A 20,601-nucleotide genomic window follows, 5' to 3' on the forward strand; every position below is an offset into this window, starting at 1 on the left:
AGAAGCAGAATTCGTAGCTCCAAGATTCCTCTGATGGGTTGCAATAGAGACAGATGGGCATCATCTGGCCTTTGCCCTGCCTGGCCGTGTTCCTCCTTCATCTGTGGTCACCCCTTGACTAGAGGCACTAAGGATTTGAGGTGGTGTCTCGACAAAGGTGTTTGCTCCCTTAGACCTTTTTGTCTGATGGGAGAGGAGATGTTGCATCATGAGCTTAATTGAGATGATGGAGAAATACTCTTCTTGTGCTTCCTGGGGGAAGCTGGGTGGGCAGGCAGAACTCAGGAGTAACCACAAAACTTTTGTAAACTAATAATAAAGCCTTAGAATTAATGCTAGGAAATGGTGCTGAGCTTTTGGGGTGACGCCAGTGTGAAAATTTTCCTTTGAAAAATAGTTTGCAATGTTGAGGCAAATAACAGTAGAGAACTTCACAGCAGCTTTCCATTATTGCCCTGTCCGACACCACTTACCCGGAGTGTTTGTAACCCTTGGGCTTTGCCGTCTTGCTCTTGCAGCTCTGGGAGCAGAGGAATTACCCTCATAAAACCTGCATGAACAGACGGAAGCCTGATTCACCTCTTGCCAGCTGGCTCTTGGCTGTGAATCGCACCTCATGTTAGACAAAACACGCTGATATGGTTTAAATTTCTGTGAAAGGTGACCTGCGTTATCACAGCGTGTCCCAGCGCAAACCACACATCAAGGCTGTTGGTAGTCTGAATAGATCCTGCACATGTTGGGATGCGGTGAGATGTTTGGATCTGGTATGCCATCAGGGAGCAAATCTCAGAAGTTTGAAGCTTTTGTTTCTTGGTGCAATACTGCTGGCTTCTTTGAAATGTGAGGGGTGATGAGTGATGAGCTGCCTGGAAATACCAAGCTCTCGATTTCTTCTGCAGTTCCTGTTGAAAATGGTGGGAGAAATGGAAAATACAGTGTAATAGCTGGTAATTACAGTCAATTTTTCTCTTTGTCCAGCACATTCATACGCCCTCATCCTCTCATGTGTTTTGTATCTCATGCTGTGAAGCCTCAGGATTGACTCAGCAAAGATTTAGTGCCTGGTGTATGCAGAGAGGCAGAGAAGCATTGTGCATGTATGACTTGTCCAAAGCTGCTTGTAATTACCAGTTTAACTTGCATTTTATTCACTACAGTTTCTTCTGTGCAATTAACTCCTTGTGGAGGGAGGTGTTGGGTAAGAGCTGGGGAGAGACCTGGAGAAACAGGGAAGGCACATTCCCTGCTCCTGCTTTGCAACATCCCTAGTGTCGGCACAGGTGAACAGCATCTGGGGGACGCAGCGCTGTTCGCCTGGTTGGATTTGAGCGTAGGGGTGGCACGAGTGATGAATGGCACCCCCTTTCCCCAGGGGGACCACATACATCATTTAGCACCAGCACATGTCGTGTCTGGCAGGCGGCTCACGTAGGAGTGCGAGCCTGGCTTTGAGTGATGGTAATCAGTCTGCTGGCCCCCGCTAGGTCTTCCCCTTCTCCATCGGATATTTTTTTTCTTTTCTTCTTCCCTCCTTCACTCCCTTTCAGGTAGGAGAAAGGAGAAGTAGCCCCTCGGCTGGTTGGTGGTTTTACTCCTGGTGTGCAGTTTCGCTTTGCTGGGTTTGCTGCTCTCAAAGACTTCACACCAGAAATTTACTGCTTGTCTGGCTCCGAAATAACTGGTTTGCCTACACCTTTATAACACACGTTTGAGTCTGTAGCCTGGCATTTTCTTACACATCTGTTCAAAGACATAACTTTAATTTCTATCAGGAAATGCAGTTCTTCTAGTGTTCATTTCACCCTCCCCAGTCTTCCTTCATGGAAAAAGCCTAAAACTTAAGTTTCAAGCATTGTCTTCGTATCTAACTAGCAATCTACGCACAGCATGTGGAAAGCCTATGTCTTTCTCAGTCCCACGGGGTCCTCAGCAATGTTACACTGAATGCTCTCAGGATTGTACTAACATATTTCCTTTAGTTTTCATATGAAACCTTGATGCGCCTTAATTTCCTTGTTAGGAAACTTTAATTGTTCGGTGAAATATTTCATTTGTAAGTCTTTTACTACTGTCCAGGGACACTTCCTTTGCAAAATACTGTTCATGCCTTGCAAAAATGTAACCCTCTTAAGAAATAAAAACGCTGAAAACTAGCAATAAACAGATAAGATTCTGCCGTTTTCCCATTGTTGTGTAAGCCTGTGCTACTTAATGTAATTCAGATTGTCTGCTGGTTAGACACAATACATTTCCCCCTGCCCTCTGCTGGGTTTCACTGCTTTTTTGCACCTCTCCTTTGTACTGACTCTTCCTCCAAGTGCTATTGTAGTTCAGCTACTGGAAGGATTACACTAGAGAATGATGCAAAGAAAATGATTAGGATGAACTGTATCTAGATCCTGATATCAAATTACAAGATACCTTATGAGGAAATGGGAGCAAAATAGATCTAAAATGAGGCTCATTTGATAGAGTACTGCTCACTGATTGTGGGGAGGGAAACCCTTGGGACTGTTCCTAAAAGAAATTTCATGGGTAGTAAACTGTTACTTTTACTTCGCATTTCATTTGTCTTAGAAAAATACTTTGTTAGCAACAGATCCTCCACAGGGAAGCAATTTTGTAAAGAAGATATTTTTGATCATTAGTTCAATTTGTATAATGTTTAGTTTCTCCTGACTGTCTTCAAATAACTGGCCATTGCTGTTTCTGAAATTGCATGTCCTTGGGATGCTGCTGCTTCCCTGTTGAAGCTACAGATTAAGAAAACCAAACAGTACCCTGCTGCCACCTTCTCCTCGCTGGCCTCAGCCCCTGCAAATCTTCGTCTGTGTTGTTTCCTTGACAGCTTATCGTTTCTGTCCTCCTCCCATGGAGCCTGGCAGGCACAAAATCCCATCTTCTCCACTGAGAACAGTTTCTGAAAATCTGTCTCATCTTTCCCATTCAGATAGACTGTTTTGGTGATTTTTTTCTTTCCTTCCTTCAGCATTTCTGTTGGGCGCTCCTGTTCCTTTCTTCACAGTTAATACAAACCTTCTTCAGCTCTCAACACTTAAACGGTTGTCTTCATCTTTTAGATATTTTCCTAAATAAAACAAAGTAGAAAACACAATGAAAATATTACCAGATGTCACCAGATTCTCCTGATACTAGTGTCATTTCAATATTGTGATGTTATTTTCTAACACTTGCCTGTATCTGCTCTTAACTCGTGCTCCACAGGCTGAGGGTCCCTCCATGCCAGCCTTCCCCAGTGCTTGTTTCTCGTGGTGTGCTGCTCTCCATACACCCCTGCAGAGATGTGGAAGCACAGGAGGGCCCTGTTCTTGCAGCTCTGGCACACAGCCGCTGGTGGATGCGTGGAGGTCAACAGCTTTGAGCCTCCAGTCCTAAAATGGAGCATGTCCAGTCCAGGTGTCTCCTTCTGGGAACTGCACTGTCAGGCTCTCCATGCCCTGGGTGGGTTGTGTGTGTGCGTGCATGGAGACTTTTTCCAACACACGCTTTAGGCAAATTGGGACAGGTTCTCCTGCCTCTTACAAAAGCAGCAAAAGGCTAATGCTACAAGCAACATATGCTTCTGTTTCAAAGGAAAGGAAGAAATTCACTGAGGAGCACTTGTATGAATTTAACATGCCAAATTTTATTCCTAACATTATTCTTAAGAAATAGGTGAAAGATACTTGGAAGAAATGGGGCAGCAGGAAATATCTCACGTAAGGCTGGCTGTGACAGCAAAGGAGACATTTATTGAAATGCTGAAGTCTTTAGCTCAGTTTCTGGAGGTAACTCTGGGCTATTACAGGGAGCAAGTCCTGTGGCCTCTCTTACAGGCTTACCTGTGTGGTCAACGACTGGGAAGGAGGAAAATTAATTCACAATTGAAGCAGAGCTCCACTTGTCCTCCGAGGCTGGAGGCTGTCCTCTAAGGCTGTCCTCCATAAGCTGTCTGATGTCTCATTCAGCCGTTGCATTTGTGTTAGTTGATTTGACAGTAAGCCCTTTGGGGCAGAAATATTATCCAATTTGATTATCGAGTGCTACAGTTCATGGGTGTATAAACAAGGAATTATGAATGCTTTAGCTGGATATTGGCTTTTAGTATGAGACTCTTCTGTTACCAGCTGCTCCTACTCATCTGGTCTGCTTCAGAGGAGGCAGCAGTACTGTGATCCACAGTGATAGTGACATAACAAACACAACAGCTGTTTAAAAAAAAAAAAAGTTCCACAGACATTTCTTGACATTCTGTTAAGAAACTGATTTAAATATCTAGATGTGTCTGCATAAGCTCACTCAAAAGAAGCATAGATAACCTTACTGATCGTTTTGCTTTGATGGGAAGCTGCAGGGAAGGGAAACAGACCTTTATAATTCAGGTTATAAAGCAGTCTGCAAGGACTGGAGAAATATGTCTTTCCTTCTGAAAAATAAGACTTTGTAGTTTGCCAGGAGCTAAGATTAGTGGGTCAGACAGCAGTAGTTACCTCCAGGATCCCGGGGTACTCATCTACCTGTGAAGGGACAACACTTCATATGTTGCTAAATCCTACTGATGCGACAGAAACAGCCTACTGCTTGTCTGCCAGTTTTTAAGTCGCTTTGAGGTATTAAACAGTCTAATAAGGGACGCTTGACTAGGGAAGGGGGCTTGAGCAGTGCTTGGATTTCATACCTGCAGGCACACCTGGATGGCAGATGTGCCAGATGGGTGGACACCGAGTTCAGATGAGACTTGCCTCCCTGCTCGCCTGCTTCTCCAGCCTGCTGCGTATCACTGCTGTCCTGCCTCCCGCTATGGGCCCCGCTCCATCCTGGAGTGCCTAACTAGATAGGTTTGCGTTCCTCCTAAGCGTGCTAAGCCCTGGGAAGTTCATCATGCAGCTAGTAATTATCAGGATGACTTACCTTCTTATCTATTGCTTCTGTTGTAAACCCGAACGGACCTTGGAGAGTCCTAAAAACGGTACGGGGTGTTTGTGCTCTGTGTGCTAGGCAAGTAGTAGTGCGATTCAAGCTGGAAGGGAGCAGCACAGGGTGCATCTTTAAGGCAACTCACTGGCTAGAACAGGCCCAATATCCAGGAGAATAAAAAGCATCTGTTAATTTGCAGTGACCCTTCTGAGCTGCCCAGGAAAATTCTTTTTAAGGCCATATTGTGGCCCATGTGGTTCTTCTCCAAGACAGGCTGCTCTTAAGCAAGGTCCTGCAGCTTGTCAGCAACTTCTTACCCCTCTTTGGGATGCCCAGCACCACCTGAATATCTGTGAGCTGTTGAAGCAAGAAAAACCAAAATTATTTTGGAGAGTCACTAATGTGCCGATCTTTTCCTTTTTGAAAAGTAGACTCTTAATGGTCTTCACATTTCCTCCTAAATAAATCTCTTGCCAAAAATACCAACCATCGCTGTCTATTGAGATGAGCAACTTTCAGTATTGCTTCAGCGAGAACGTGCCGCCTTGGCATTTATAAAACTATTCATATTTTCAAGCAGGATATTAATAATTTCTTACTTATGTTGAAGTGATGTAAGATGAAAAATTAATGTGGATGTTACTTTCTCTTCCAGATCTTGCAGGCTGGTTGTGCCTCTGATGTGCATAGTCTTAAATGAAGTCAGCATTTTCTTTTGAGCTCTAGTTTTACTTCCAAAGCAAGTAATAGGAAGCTGACACTGTAAATACCTGACAAAGTGTTTCAGACTGCTGAACTCTGTTTCGTTCAGACTGGTCTTAATCAGCCTTATTACGGAAAAGGGAAAGTCCTTTGATGTGGTCCAAAACTTTGACTGTAGAAATTAGTGTAGCAGTGTTTCTCTTCAGTGACTAAATTGTGAGGTGGAAAGTGAAAGAGTTGGGCCCTTTCACACGTTAGGTTTTGACCACGTCTTAAGTTTCTTGGATCCCTTCTGCTCCATCTACCCACACAGCTAGAGAGAGTAATATTTCTTCTGGGGGGCATAAAAATTCCAGGGGATTCTTGAAGCACTTCTGATAAATGGTAAACACGCGGAAGACCTTCTTAAATATTGGCTGGTGACTTTGTGTTTAAAGGCTTAGTACTGGAATGGATGGCTTGTTAGAGTGGATTTGGCTTTGGAGGTATTTGTAGAGTCGCTTTCTTCCACCATCTTTCTTTCCAGCTTAAAAAAAAGAATTTATCACTGGGTTTATCATCACTGTTGTCTGTGTGGGAAGAATTGTGTCTCCAGGGAGAAGTTATCTGAGACTGTTAGGATCTCTGTCTCTTCAGTCTCTCCCTGCTATTCTTGTCTAGTGAAAAGCAATATGTTGAATGCTGTCATGGGCAAAGGGGGAAGCAAGGGAGAGAAATGGCCTGTTGCAGTTTCTGCCGTGGCACTGGGCGGGCAGGGCTGTGTGCAGGAGACACCACCGTGCCCTGGGACTGCGGGAAGTGCCTTTAACCTGCTTTAATAATTAATATTTGGGGAGAAGGAGAGGGCCCTGCGGGATAAATGAGCGTTCATTGAATGTACATGCGAACAGATGTTAGCTGAAGTAGAATGGAAGAGAAGATGCCCGCTGACCCAAATTTCTTACAGTATCCTGTTCTGTGTCTGAAATTTTCATGCTCCGACCGCCTTAATAAGGAAACAGTTCCTTAAATGTTTTACCACATATGTTTTTACAATTTCATAATATACTGTTTAATGCATGCAGCCCATCTTGTCTGGGCTGCTGCCTTCACCATTGTTCTAAGCTGGACCATCATCGGCTCCCAGCTTGCGTGTGCTCAGCTGAGACTTGGACCAGTAATGGCTGGGTTTTGCCAGGAAACTTGGTGTTTTGTAAACACTTGGGTTTGCTGTTCTGAAATCTGTTAAATGGTCAGCACTTCTTTTGAAAAGCAAATGGAAGCAATCTCATGGAAGCAATCCCATGGAAACAAAAAGCAATAAATGTTTGTGGTCACTTGAAAGGATTCAGAAGTTTATTATTGTTAGTTTCTGCAGGGGATGCAGAATAACAGCTGGAGTCATTGCATGTGTGCCGTGGGATTGTCTTTTGCTACTTTTAATTAAGATCTGACTTTGTTGCTGTGCAAATATATCCTCTACTATATATTTTTTTTTTCAATCTGAAGAAGGCTCATGGCTTCATTTCACATCATTGGCAATGTCACCTTACTATCAGGAGTTCTTTAAAATATCCTATTTTCAATGACTTAAGTCTCAGCTTCTTAAGTGTGAATGTCATTCTGAGTTATGGAAATGAAGTAGATAGTTCTTTGGTCATATAAAGTCAGACTGTATGAGGGCACGAGGTTTAACCTCACGTATGTGTTTTGGTTTCCTTAAAGCCTGCGTGTAGCTGAAATGCCTGCTGCAGCACCAGGCGTTGGTGGCCAAACCTGAGACCCGGTGTCAAGTGCTGTTCTGAAAACAGCTGAGTATGTTTGGCAGAAAAAAAAATCACGGAAGGATAGAGAATATTTGAATTAAATACTACTTTTGCAAAATGTTACAGCTTACCTGAAATGAGTATTTCTGATAGGTGTACACTTACTCTTCCCAGTCATGTCCCTCACCCCTCCCCACTCTTTGCCATAAATATGGTTTGTAGTTAACTGTAAAGTACAGCGTAAGTCTAGATTAAGAACGGTGAAGAATATTTAGACGTTACACTAGTCTTCCATTGAAAACTGAATGCTGGAGTATGATCGAGGAGATATACGGGGGGCGGTTGTCAGCTATTGTCGGTTTTCTGCCAGAAAAATACAAGGGTCTGGAGAAAGGAAATGTTTCTTGTTATCTCTAAGGATGTACCTGGGATACAGAATGCTAAATGTGAGCCCTTGTGTTTGTCCTGGTGCTCTCCCATCCTTGCAGATGAGCCAGGAGCGCTTGGTAAGAAGCAGCTTTGCTCTGCAGGCTTTGATATTGCAGCGGCTCTGGTGTCTCATCCTTGTAAGAGGTATTTCAGCTTTGGTAACGTGGACATGAGGTGACAAACTGTATCTCTTCATGGTTCCCTGGCCTGACAGCAGCTGGGGTTTCTCTGCTTTCTGGGGACGGTAAGGGCTTTTCATGGAGAGCATAGGAGGGGGATGGCTCTTGAGCATCATACGTGGTGGAATCCTTCATCGGCTTCAGTCCTTTGTAGCTTACCTGTCTTGCAAAAACATTCCGTACTCATCACTCCGTTTCTATGACCTGTCCCATGGAGGGACTGCTTATTTTCCGTTTCAAACACACTTAAATTTAGCTTAACTGTTGAAAGACGCTTCATTTCCTCTGGAGACATTTAAACTATTTTGCTGTGGTGAGAACTGTTTTCATGATTTGTCGCTGCTCTCCCAGTACTGTCCTCGAAGGGTCTGGCTGCAGCAAACTGCTCCAGCTTCTCACTGCCACGAGGGTGCTGAAGGAAATAGGCTTTTAACTCTTGCAGGGAGACTTTCTTCCCAGTGTGCACTGAAGTTTGCTCCCTTCTTTTTCCCTTTTCCTTTCAACAGAAGTTGAAATAACCCCTTACGCAAGTGGAAGAGAAGGATTTGGCACAGTCTTAGCAGTGCTGTAATTTAAAGTGAGCAGGTAGTTTTAATCCACAGACATTATACCTATGTGATTATCTTAACTGCCTATTATGCAAAAATAGCTGTAGTTAAAATGAAACTATTGCTTTTGTGTTTATTGTGAATGAGGTAACTACTTTTTAAAGCTTGATAGATTCCTGGATTGTTCTGTAGGGGCTTCTATCTCTGACAGTTCTAGCTTTTGTGCATCTTATTTGCCTTTCTACATATATTTTGAATTAAAACTGCTTAAAAGGAGATGATGAAAAAAAATAATAAATCTTCAGCCTCTGGAACTCTTGTATTAACAGAGTATCACATCTGTTGAGCAGAGCGCGTTGCTGGCAGGGTAGGGCAGAGCTCCAGATGCAGTGGGGTCTTGCTGCACCCTGATGTTGGAGTAATGGGTGTCTTGCTGTACTGCTGCTACAGCCTCTGGAAGATGTCTGTGTGGGGTGTGAGTGTCCCAGCCAGGCACACAGGGCACAGGCTGGGGGGATGCAGAGTTACTTGGGAGCTTGGGGAGAAGTTGTGCAGTGCTCAGAGTGCAGGTGAAATCAGCAGACAGGAGGTAGCCCTTCAGTTTTTCTAAGAGGTAAAACCAACTTTGAGCCCAGGGAAGGGAGGTGATGCTTCAGAGGAGATGGAAGAAAAAGGATCAGGATTGCCTGAAAGTAAACTTTGGTTCTGTAGATCCCAAAGACAATAAGCAAAGGTCATTTCAGTAATTGTGTGCTATTACCTTATTTTAATTTCCCTTCTTTCTCCTTCACAGTGGCTCTTGGTCGTAATCAGCCCTTGAAAAAGGAGAAACCGAAATGGAAAAGTGATTACCCCATGACAGATGGACAGTTGCGCAGTAAGAGAGACGAGTTTTGGGACACCGCACCAGCTTTTGAAGGTCGCAAGGAGATTTGGGATGCCCTCAAGGCTGCTGCACATGCTTTCGAGAGCAATGATCACGAACTGGCACAAGCAATCATTGATGGTGCAAACATAACACTACCACATGGTAGGTTCATCTAAGATGGATGTGGCCTGTGAGAAGTGTAATGTAGGTTAAGGCAAATGTGGTTTTAAGCTGAAAATCAATTGAGATATATATGCAATAGTTTAAAATGTGCCTGTACCTCAGTATGCATGTTTTCCTACTTGGTGTTTCAAAGCAAAATCATGTTTGTGTGTAGAGGGACCAAGAAAGGCTACTATTCTGTAGTTACCTGAATTCTAATGTATCATCTGGCACGTGGTATAATGCACAGTTTTAGGTGTCTGATCTCTATAGGCAACACTTGTGACTTTCTGTAATTTTTTGAAACACCTGGATGCTCGAAGGCATAATTTTCTTATTTTTTTCCGAGCCTCCCTTTGTAAGGAAATAGATCCCCCGCACCACTACCCACCCCCATCTTATGGGTTTCTTTGGCACTTAAATTGTCAGGGGATTTTAAAGTTTCTCTTCTGAAGAGTATGAAAAACTTCCCCAAAACCTTGGTGCTGGCAGTCTGCTGTAAGATCTTGTTTGAGATAAAGTCTAGGTACTTATTTTGAGTGCTTTCCCCATTGCTCTGTTGTTCTGAATTCTGTTGGGTTTTTTTTTTTTTCAAGCTCTCTTCTCCCTCACTCCACCCTTCTGAAATTAATCACTTCCCTTTACTCCCAATAAAAATAGAGATCAAGTTCTCTATTTAAAAAAAAAAAAAAAAAGTAATTGAATGAATTTGTACCTTCAGTGACCTGAAACAGTCAGGATGAAACTGAGTATGAAAAAAACCAAACAAAAAAACCCCACAAAAAAACCCCAATCCACACCAAAAAAAAAACAAACCAAAAAGCCCACCAACCCATGACAAAATGCACAAAACTGAAGCAGGCATGTGTTCTGGTTAAGTTCTGTTTGGTGCCCTCTCTTCCATGGGTTGACTAGTGTCTTCTGGGGAGAGAAGAAGGGTTATTTGGAAGATCACATACGTTGCTTTCCAGGGTAACTAGTCTTCATTAGATTGAGTATTCATATTGCCTCTTTTTTTTTTTTTTTTTATTGGTGATGTTTAGGACTTCAGTTCCCTTAAGAAGTCACAGTTGATCATGTATTTAGTTTGGAAGGGGTGGATTTAGGGATCTCTCTGTCTTTTCCCATACTAAAGTGTGAAGCATTACTAGTAGTTGTGGCTTAACGTGGTGTTTTCCCCACTTCTGTTGAGTAGTCAGGATCTCTGCAATGTCGCCCAGAGTTGGAAACTTCCAGAGCTGCAACACAACCTGGCTTTTCCATAATTCATGGCCAATCTATTGTGGTCCTCCAGATCATTGTTTGTTTTCAAGGAGGTTTGTGGTTTGCCGGTTTGACTGATAATGAGGGAGTTTTCATCAAGGCTGCTTGCTTATGCATACAGAAATGGTTTCTGTAGTAGCTGTAGTTTTAAAGAGGCATTTGTCCATTATTTCCAGAACATGCCAATGCCAAGGAGATCTCAGGCCTCCTCTTTGACAGACTGTTGGAGGTCTGTATCCATTCTAGACCAAATCCATTAGAGAGAGAAAATTAATTTCCCTGCTGTAAGCTAATACGGTTTTCAAAAGTGGGAGGAGGAGTCAAGTTGTCTGGTGTGGAACTGGTATCAGAAGACCTCTTTCTGCCCGTGTTTGTCATACGTGTTTCTTTCCTTGCACTAATTCATCAAACTGGCCGGAATCTGAAAATGCTAAATTACCTACAAGGCTTCCTGATTTTTATATCTATCAATACTGTATTTTAAATAGCGTAGCATATTTATTCCGTTTCCAGAAAGCAACAGAACAGTCTCATAAATTGATGATGATGCTAGATTTTTGTCCTTCCAAAACATCTACATTCCTGAAAGTGTCCCAGAAGAAGCTGGGTGTTTAGGCACCTTGCAAGCTGGGGAGAATTGTATAGGTGAAAGGCATCTGGCAAAACAGGTAACTGAAGTTACTGCTAATTTTAAGTCACCATTCAGATAAATGGAAATCATTAATATCTCAGAGATTGCATATTTGCAGACCTAAGATAGTCACTGCATTGTTTTGTTTAATTGCTAAAAGAGTAGAGGCCAGGAAAATTCAATGTTACATATGGGGCAGGTTTAACAAAATATAAATTGCCTTCCTCTATGGTCTCTTACTGCTTACATGAGTTGCTCTGCAGGTTGGATGTTTGCTCAGCCTGAAGAATTGTCTCGGTGTGTGAATGTCCACTCTCCATGGTGAGGGTCTGCGTTTGCTTATGACCATACATAGAAGACCGATAGAAAAATAATTCTTTCAGTAAATGAAAATTTGAATCCAAAGCATGCTTTTGCAGTGAGAGGGATATTATTTGTATGATGTGGTTATGGAATTTGACAAGACCCCAGTAATGAGCTGTTTTGATGGCATTAGATTGAGTTCAGTTTAAATGTTGCACAAGTGTACATACAAACAGCACTTCCAAGGGAAACATTAGGTTTACAGTGTCAAGTCATGCAAAGAAGCAGTTTGACATGTTGGGTCTCTGCTTCGTCTCATTAAGCGGCATAACAACTTGCAATTGTGGAGGAGGATTTTATTCAAGTGGGAAAGTTTAAGCAGTTTAAACCTGCCTGGAAATTTGAGTCTGTCTTTGGGTTCTGAGATGGAGTCACTTGTGTGTCCGTCTTGCTTGCCTACAAGAAGAGAGGATAAGTGATGTATATTTTCAACACTCCCAGATTTTGCAAATAGTGTTTCTTAGTTTCTTGAATACATGCTTGTTAAGCTCAGACTTTATGAGCATGTTTCAGGCTTTTAAGTCCTAGCAGTTTCTGGTTGCAAGCAAAAATCTGAAACTGGGCAGATAACTCACATTTCTTCTCTTTGGGCAGCTTGAGGAATGTAGGATGGATGCCATGCCCTGGAAATAAGCCTTTTAATGTCGTTGAATGTAATACTTAAGGGGGAAGAAGTATGTGAACTCTTAAATTTGGCTTTTCAGCAGACAGTTTGCTTCAGGTCCTGCCTACTGCTAGCAGACTGTAGGCTGCTTTCTAAGGCCCACATGCAGAATATTCAGAATATTTCAGAAATAAGTCAGGAATCCAAGTTGTATCAGAAGCTCTGTTACCCAAGCTGGGCCTGGCCTAAGGCCGGATTCCAAATACAGAGAATATTTTGAATATTTTTCCAGAATCTTGAGTTTAGTAGTGATTTCTGTACCTGCATAATTGTTACTTGCGTTTTATTCAGCTTTCTGCTGGTGACACTTGTGCATCAGCTGCATGCGTAGTTCTCTCTGCAATGTGACCTTTCCGCTACAGGGAAAGCTACTTCTAGAAATTCAAGTATTTCTTCGTCATCAAGCATTGTTGGTGCCATATATGAATAGATTATGAATAAAAGCCTTCCATTTACGGACTCAATAATGCCCGTTGTCAGCAAACTGAGCTTATCTCCAGGCAGGTAGAACAAACAAACTGTCCTTGTTCTGAGTGATACCAAAACCCTCTGGGGTTTGGTTTACGAAAAACTTGCTTTGTGCAAAATTTAAGAAAGGAAGATAGAAATCCAGCTGCTCTGTGTGCATTAACTACCCAGTCCTGTGCTTACCCAGCTTACACCGCTGTCTAGCTGTGCTCACGTAACTGCTGAGCAGTGCTGTGCCCTGTCCTCCCACCCTGCCCTGGGCTCTGGGCAGGGACCTGGAGCGTGGCACGAGGCCTGTGTCACCTCTGAAATTCACCTTTTCTATCTTTTTTTATTGGCTGTAGCTCTTTACCTGGCCAGGCAGCAAATTCAGTTTGTTTTTCCATGTGCAGTTCAGGCGGTGTCTTCTATAGCAAAGTTAGAATGAGAATCAAAATGCTTGTAGAGGCTCCTGAAATAACACCTAAATGCCTACATGCCATTTTGCCATTTTGTCTTCTGGGCCGTGAGAAACCCTGGTAGAAACTCTTTGGGAATGCCTCCTTGGAGTTTAGGCTTTGTTTCTTCAAATAGGAGCAAAAGGGAAAATTTGTTGCTCAGGCAGTGCATGAAAATGCTCTGTATTTCCCCAAAGAAAGCAACCATTTGGGAAGATGACATGCAGAAATCAAGATCATTTTTTTTTCCACTAAGTAAATAATTTGACAATGTAGCTGTAGCATTTTTGTGCGTGAAAACTTCTATTTGTGATGGGACAGACAAGGATGGGATGTTCTTCCTTTGATTTCTTAGCTCACCAAAAAATTCCTATGGAAAACGAACATCAACTGAGATAAATTTCTTTAACTCTATCGAAAACATGGAAAACTTCTAACTAATTTTTTCCTCTCCCAGAGGAAGAGGTCTTCTGCAAAATGATGCAATACTGTGAGACTGTGGCATTTCCTCCTATTTATTTTCTTTGTGCACAACTGAGGCTTAAAAAACCCAAACCAAATCCATAGATCCCCATTTTTAACTGTCCCTGTGTGGTAAGCATGTTGTGTATGCATTCAAGCTGTGTATTATAAAATTAAACCTTGCGGGAAGTGGAGGAGTGGGAAGAGGGGGCTGGGGAGTGAGTAAGGACTGGCAGAGGTTTGCAGATACAGATTCTGGCCCTAGCTGATGCTGCAAAAATAAAATTGCTTTTTTTATTGCAGAAACCTATAGGAAAGGGAGGAAAAACTCACATCTTTTAATGCTGTGCTCAGCCAGATACCTCACTTGTCTAACCTGTGTGAGGAAGACTCTAACCAGTGTAATTTTTCTAATGGATGCCTTTTGCTGTCTTCCGCGGTTAAAAATAGCATGTAAGAAGCATTAAATAAATAAATAAGCTTGTGGGATGGGCTTAGCACTTCTCATCTATCTTGGGTGCCTCTGTGGGATGTATTTAAAAATAGAAATAACGTTATCGCCAATTTATACTTTTTTTTTCCTGATGTCTTAAAGTAGCACATCCTCAATATTTTATTAATGAGTCCATTTAAATTTAATGAAGAACAGTTTTACATACTTCTCAGCTATCAAAAAGGAAATGTTAGAGCATGTGGTATTTTATTAGGGTCTGCACCAAATGTTAGTGTTGAGCTGAACTTGTCCTGAAAGTAGTTAATATTAATTGGAATCTGTCTGGGGTTAAGTGGACTTTTGAAATTTCAGGATGGACACTTAATCCGCTATAGCGTTGTTACCAGTATATTGGATTTAACTCTTTTAATGCTGTTTGAACAATAAAAGGGCCTCTCTGTTAAGACTGGCTTTGTGCTTGGGAGCAGTCAACTTCTCTGTGCCTTAAAACACAGCCCCTGTAGCTCACAGCAGGCTTTTGCAGCGAGCAGTCTTGCAGCGCTGGCTCTTTGTGTGCAAGCAGAACTATCGCATTCACTGTGTGTAACACTTGAGATCATCAAAAGTAGGGATGTGAGTATTAAATGCTGGTGAAAAGTAGGTGAAATTACTGAAAGGTTCTTGCTGTGAGTGGAGCATTTTCTTCTCCTTCGGGTGAAATATTGAACAGAAAACAGTAATAATAATAATAATAAAAAACCTCAAAAAAGCCAAAGCCAGCAGCAATGGTGTAGAGGAAAGAATGCTTCACCTCCACTGTTTACCCCACCCACCCCAGTCCAAACACAAATTCCTAATTCTAGAAAAACTCCTTGCCCCCCCCCCCCCCCCCCGCCCCCCTTGACCTGTGTGCATCGTACTGTGTTTTGCTGCCTTTGGGCCTGATGTTTCCTTGCACTAAAGAGCAGCTTTTAATGGCTGTGCCTGCAGTCCTGCATCCTTCTGAGCGCTGCCTCCCCTTTGTGTGCACTGGAGTTTCGGAGACTGTCGCTGTCTCAAAGGACATTACATCACTTCATGTACCTGCTGTTCTTTATTTATACCAGCTGCTATCAAGACCTTGGGGGTGCAAGGTGGAGGGGGAGAGAAGATGATAGCTAAAACTGTTGGAATGGTATGATTTTGGATAAAGAGGAGAGCAGCCCATAGCACGCGTGTGTTTGGCAGGATGTCAGTGTTGCTTTTAGCATTGATTGCATTCAGCATGCGAGAAGTCCCAAGGAGGTTTTTATGCTGCTTAAGTAAATCACTGGGAGCGTTGGGAAACTTCTGCTCCCTGCCTGGAGGTGGTATTTCACCTTCTCTCATTGGTCTTGAAGTAAATCAGAAGAATTATTGAAATGAAAAATTATGGAAATGAAAGCTGTGCCTGTGCTCAGAAGTGTTGGGCGGGCTCACAGGTTATTGATGATGGGCATCAGTGTGCTTTCTTGCTGCCTAGTGCTGGTAGACTGTTCATATGTTACCTTTTTAGGATGGTGTTTTACTAACTTTGTACAGTGGATGCTGTTACTTTGATGCTATACTCACTGACATTATTCTAATGTTTAGGGAAATTTCAGGCTGACAGATTTTGCCTTGCTCTAACATCTTTTCTGCAGTAGTTTCATGAAAAGCTTATATACCAAGATCATGCTGGTGCAAGAAATACGGGATTTGCCTAAAGCAGCTTTCCCCAGTGTTTGAGACTGGATGGCCAACACAGTCTGGACTGGTGGTAGAGGCAAACCAAAAGCAAAGTTATCTTCTTCTTCCTTGCAGGGCTGAGGACCACAGTGATGGGAAGGCTTGAGCGTACGTGCCATCACTGTTAGTCATCCCAACCAGCTTCATCCTTGCTTATAAGGAGAGTGGAGGGTGTACAGACCGTCCTTTGCACAACAAAACCACCTGAGGTTGCACGTGACTTGGAGTGAGGAAAGGGAGGAGTGATCCCAGTAGCTTGTTCTTGTAGAAAGAGTAAGGGAGGATGAAAATAGCATTCAGTGCTTTTATTGAAAAGAAACCAGACAGTTCTCTGTCCCGGAGAGGGGAAATTAGCACCCACATCCCAGGTTGGTGGCCCAGGTGGACCCAGAGGACCCAAAAGTGTTATTTTAAGGCTGTATCAGCCATTAGTGGCTGTGCCACTTTGTAATAATTTAACCAAAGGTGTTATGTATCACCAGCATATAAACTGTTCTGTATTAAAACCAGATCATATATCAGAAGAGGGATTCTTTGTGCTATCCAGAAGCGAAATCAGGCATACTTTTTCTAAGACAATTTGAGGCATGGTCTCTAATTGAAATTATTAAGAGATTTTATTCTGTTGCAGACTGTCCATCACCTTTTGGAAAATATATCTAATGTGATGTTTTTTACCTATTAAATAGGAATATTTCCCGAACTCTGTTTCTCTGTGAATGTTAAGGATCCTCATGTCACATGCTTGATCTTTGTTGACATCTGAGAATTGCTGCATGTGAGTGCCAGTGGTGGGATGCTACTGTAGATGAGCTTTCTGCAATGGGCCCTGTGTATCCGTCCCGTATACTGATTTTCCAGGCTCCCAAAACACGTAATTGCTAAAAGCGAGCTGCCAGATGTAGACAGAAAAGGAAGCAGTAGAAATTAGTCAACAGGCTCTCAGGAGTTAGTCTTTAACGTTGTACAATAATTCAGAAATACCTACAACAAAATTGTATAGTAGATGTTTAACACTGACCATTTAATGTATGTCTCCCATAAAATAAGTAGGTCCAGAAGTGGAACTCTAATTTTTATACTGCTTTTTGTGTGATGGCTTTATTGGACTTAACTGTTGTAGTGATGAATCTGTACAGTAAACTTTGCCATGGCATCTTTAGCATTTAAATTGAATCTGTTTCTGTAAACTGCTGCCTGTTAAGCCGCAAGATCCTTGCGTTTTTTTCTCCCACCCTTGCCTGCAACTACTGTATCCATTGCTTAGCCTTTGCTAGGGGATTAAGGCTGTAGGAATTGCTTTCTCAGTAGCTCATTTGTCTGAAGAGACTTTTTAATTGTCATTGACAAAATATTTTTTCTATAATGTATTACATTGTCTGCACACATGTGAAACGTTGAACAATGTGTTACTGTGTGGGGATACAGAATGCTCGCTCAGGTTTCTCTAAAGTCTCTTTAAAAGGATAGTGAAAGGATTTGGTGACTGTGGCTGTCTAATTTTAGATTTCAGCAGAGTTATGAAAGCTTTAGGAGGTCTGACTATCAAAGCGTATCTGTCGATATGATCCGCAGTAGTACAGAGATAAGCACACAGGCTGTAAAAAGCTAAGGAAACTAAAATCTTTCTGTAGTGAGCATCATAAAATTTACAGTTGAGGCTATTAGGTTTTTTGCTTCTTGTTTTTGGGGGTTTCTTTGTTTTTGTTTTGTTCTAAACTCTGCTCAGTAGAAAGCAGTTCTTAGTTTGAGGGGAGGCTTCTCTGTTTTGTTTTTACTTAGGGTAAAAAAAAATACCAACAGTAAGGAATTAAAAGCCAAAAATTGCTGGTGTCTTGCAAGGAACCAGGCGAGTTGTTGTTAGTGCTGAGGACATGAGTGTGCATTAGGAGAGTGCTTGTGTTTTGGTTTTTCTTCGACACATCAATGTCTATTTTTAAAAGTTGTTGATGTCAAGTTCCCTCAGGTTTATCTTTGCTAAAACGGTTAGTGAGTACATTGAGTCTGGCTTTTACAAGACTGCACCCAGACTGGTTTTAATACCTTCCTGCCTCCGTGTGTGTGCGGCACCGATAGATACTCTGGAAGAGGGTTGCCCGCCGAGGTGGGAGCTGCAGCCCCAGTTTCGGTGGTGCCCCTCTCAAGTTTTGGCTGCTCTGGTTGTTGCAGTCTCATCATCACATCACTCTGAAGCATGGACGTGATGCGAAGACGTGACAAACTTGACAAGAAATGCTACTGTCCCACTGCTGGATGAGCACCTGCTCTGGGCTCCTGCGAAGCAGTGGGGGAGACAACTCATCCTCAAAATCCATTTCATGGAGCAGCTTTGCGTATGCTCCTTCTGCCCTCTCTGTCCACAGAAAGTACCTCCTGCTGATGAGAAATCTCTGAAATGCTCTGGCTGTTTCACTTCTGCTCAAGCACAGTAATTGCTTTTTCGTTAGAAGACTTCATCTAAATTAGGAATCTTCAACTGGTGGCCTCCAGGCTGTGTGCTCCCTGCTCAGCCACTGAGTTCAACCTGCTCCAACCCGCTTCTCGGTGGCTGCTTGGAGGCAGCCGGCAAGGTGGCGGCTCTTCCTCCTCTGCTGTTTCTTACCTACGTGATTCTTGGCGTTTTCTTTGTCATTGAACTGGCATGCCTGGGAAGATGCCTTCCGACTCTTGGGAAATGCCTTTTTCCAGGGAGGCACATGCAGCGCTGGGGAAGGGCAGGTGCGCTGCTGCATGTGCCAAGTCCTTAGAAACGTTACACAAAATCAAACGTTACACTCAAATCAAGAAGCATCCCTTTGCTCTGCGACTGTTGCAGCTGACGACTGGCCAGATGCTTAGAAGGTCTAGCAAGTTGTCTGGTAAAAGGAAGAGAATCGTTTCATTGTTGCTTTTGATTCATGTGAAATTTAAGAAGACAAAAGTCAATTATTACACCAGTTGCTTCAACTTTTACTGTCCTTTGGAAAAGAATTCAAATGTAGATGCAAACTGCAACATGTTTAAACCTTTTCTCTACAGCCTTGTTTCTCGTTCTTTTTTACCATCTTCTGTTGTCACTTGGTTTAACAGCACTGTGTAAGTCCATAAAGCCTCATCACATGACTTGCACAATTGGCAGCTTTGGCTGCATTTTTCTTTTTAAACTGGAACCTCAAGGAGGAGATATTAGGCTTATAAATATGAGTGAGAAAACAGCTCTTCCTGGCTGAAAATACAGCACATTATTTCAGTTCCTGGATGCTTAAAGCAATCCATTTGTTTACCTTCACACTGAAAAAGGGCAAGTTTGCAACGTTTATTTATAGACTATAGTGCAGTAGAAACACCTTATTTCATAGTAACCACTTCAGAGCTGGGAGTTGAAAGCTCTGGAGAAACCTTTGATTCAATTTTTATGTTTAAGTGGGGTTGTGAATGCTTATGCTTTTTGAGTACTTTCCCTGTTTCCCCCTTGAAAGCCTTCTAGGGAAGGGAGGCCGGGAGTTAATGCAAATCACCCCATCCTGCATTGACTTGGAGTCTTAAAGCCGGTTGGTTTTGCTTTTCAGCTATGTTTTGTCCTATCTTTGCTCCAGTTTTTACTCTAAAAAGACCCACTGAAAGCAGTGTGTTACTGTGAAGTTGTCTATAAAGCACAAAATAAACTGAGGAAGATAAACCCTTGTTTTTATGTGGAGTGGGGTAAGAGCTTTCCTAAATAGCAAAGCTAGCTGTTGCTGGTTTCTTTCATTTGATGTAATTCCTTGGATTGTGTTCACTTGAGTCAGAGGAGGTATGCAAGGGAGCAGAGGGGCAGTGCTGTATAGCAGGATGGGGCTCCTGCTTTGCCAGGTCTGTTCTTTAGAGCTGTGGGCACTTTGGAGGGCAGAGTGTGTGTACTAGCAGGGGAATTACTGAGAGCTAGTGACTTTGAAGTATGTGGGTATGTTCAGCATTTCTTTTGGGTATTAGGCACAGCATGGAAGAAGGCAGAATATGTATTCTCAATTTGGTAAAGTGGCGATGGCTTCCCAATACTTACCAGGGCTGTGGATCTTGAATTGCTTTAAGAAGCAGAGCAAGATGAGCAGGCTGCCTGCTTCCCTTTACACAACCTTCTTGTTGCCCCTGCACATCTCTTGATGGAGCTGCACGATGCTGAGCAGGGTCAGTGAGCATCTCTAGGTTTAAAATGTCCTTTGCCGCAACATTGGATCAGTTCTCCCATCCAGTTTATAAGACAGCTGCAAGCACCTATAGCAGGGCGACTCAGTGGGTATCACAGCAGCATGAAGAAGCAGGAGCTGGCAGTCGGGTAAGTGCTAGGATAGCTTTACTGCTCAGAAAGACATATGTGCATCACCAGCCTCACATCTCATGGGAAGGGACCATCTATGAAGGGTCTTTACTTTTACAGCTAGTGGCTTGCATGCATTTTAGAAAGAAAAAGATGTAAACCAGTAGTGGTTTTAGAATGCAGTGCACTCATCTACCACATAATAGTGCTGTTAAGAATCACTTTATTACATGGGTTATTCATTTCCACGCCCGCACTGGGTGTGACTCCAGGTTTCTGAAGAGCACTGGGTGCAGCCCCTGCAT

At 42.7% G+C, this 20,601-nt stretch overlaps 1 protein-coding gene across 1 annotated transcript in view; it reads left to right on the top strand.

Moving 5' to 3' along the window:
• UBTD2 (ubiquitin domain containing 2) overlaps window positions 1-20,601 on the top strand; it is a 71,902-nt gene that overhangs the window by 37,527 nt on the left and 13,774 nt on the right. The window contains exon 2 of the mRNA XM_080398746.1: window positions 9,317-9,553. Coding sequence (XP_080254872.1) covers window positions 9,317-9,553 — 237 coding nt within the window. The remainder of the gene's footprint in view (window positions 1-9,316; window positions 9,554-20,601) is intronic.

Source organism: Falco punctatus (genome assembly GCF_963210335.1).
Source record: "Falco punctatus genome assembly, chromosome: 8".
NCBI classification, from domain to species: Eukaryota; Metazoa; Chordata; class Aves; order Falconiformes; family Falconidae; genus Falco; species Falco punctatus.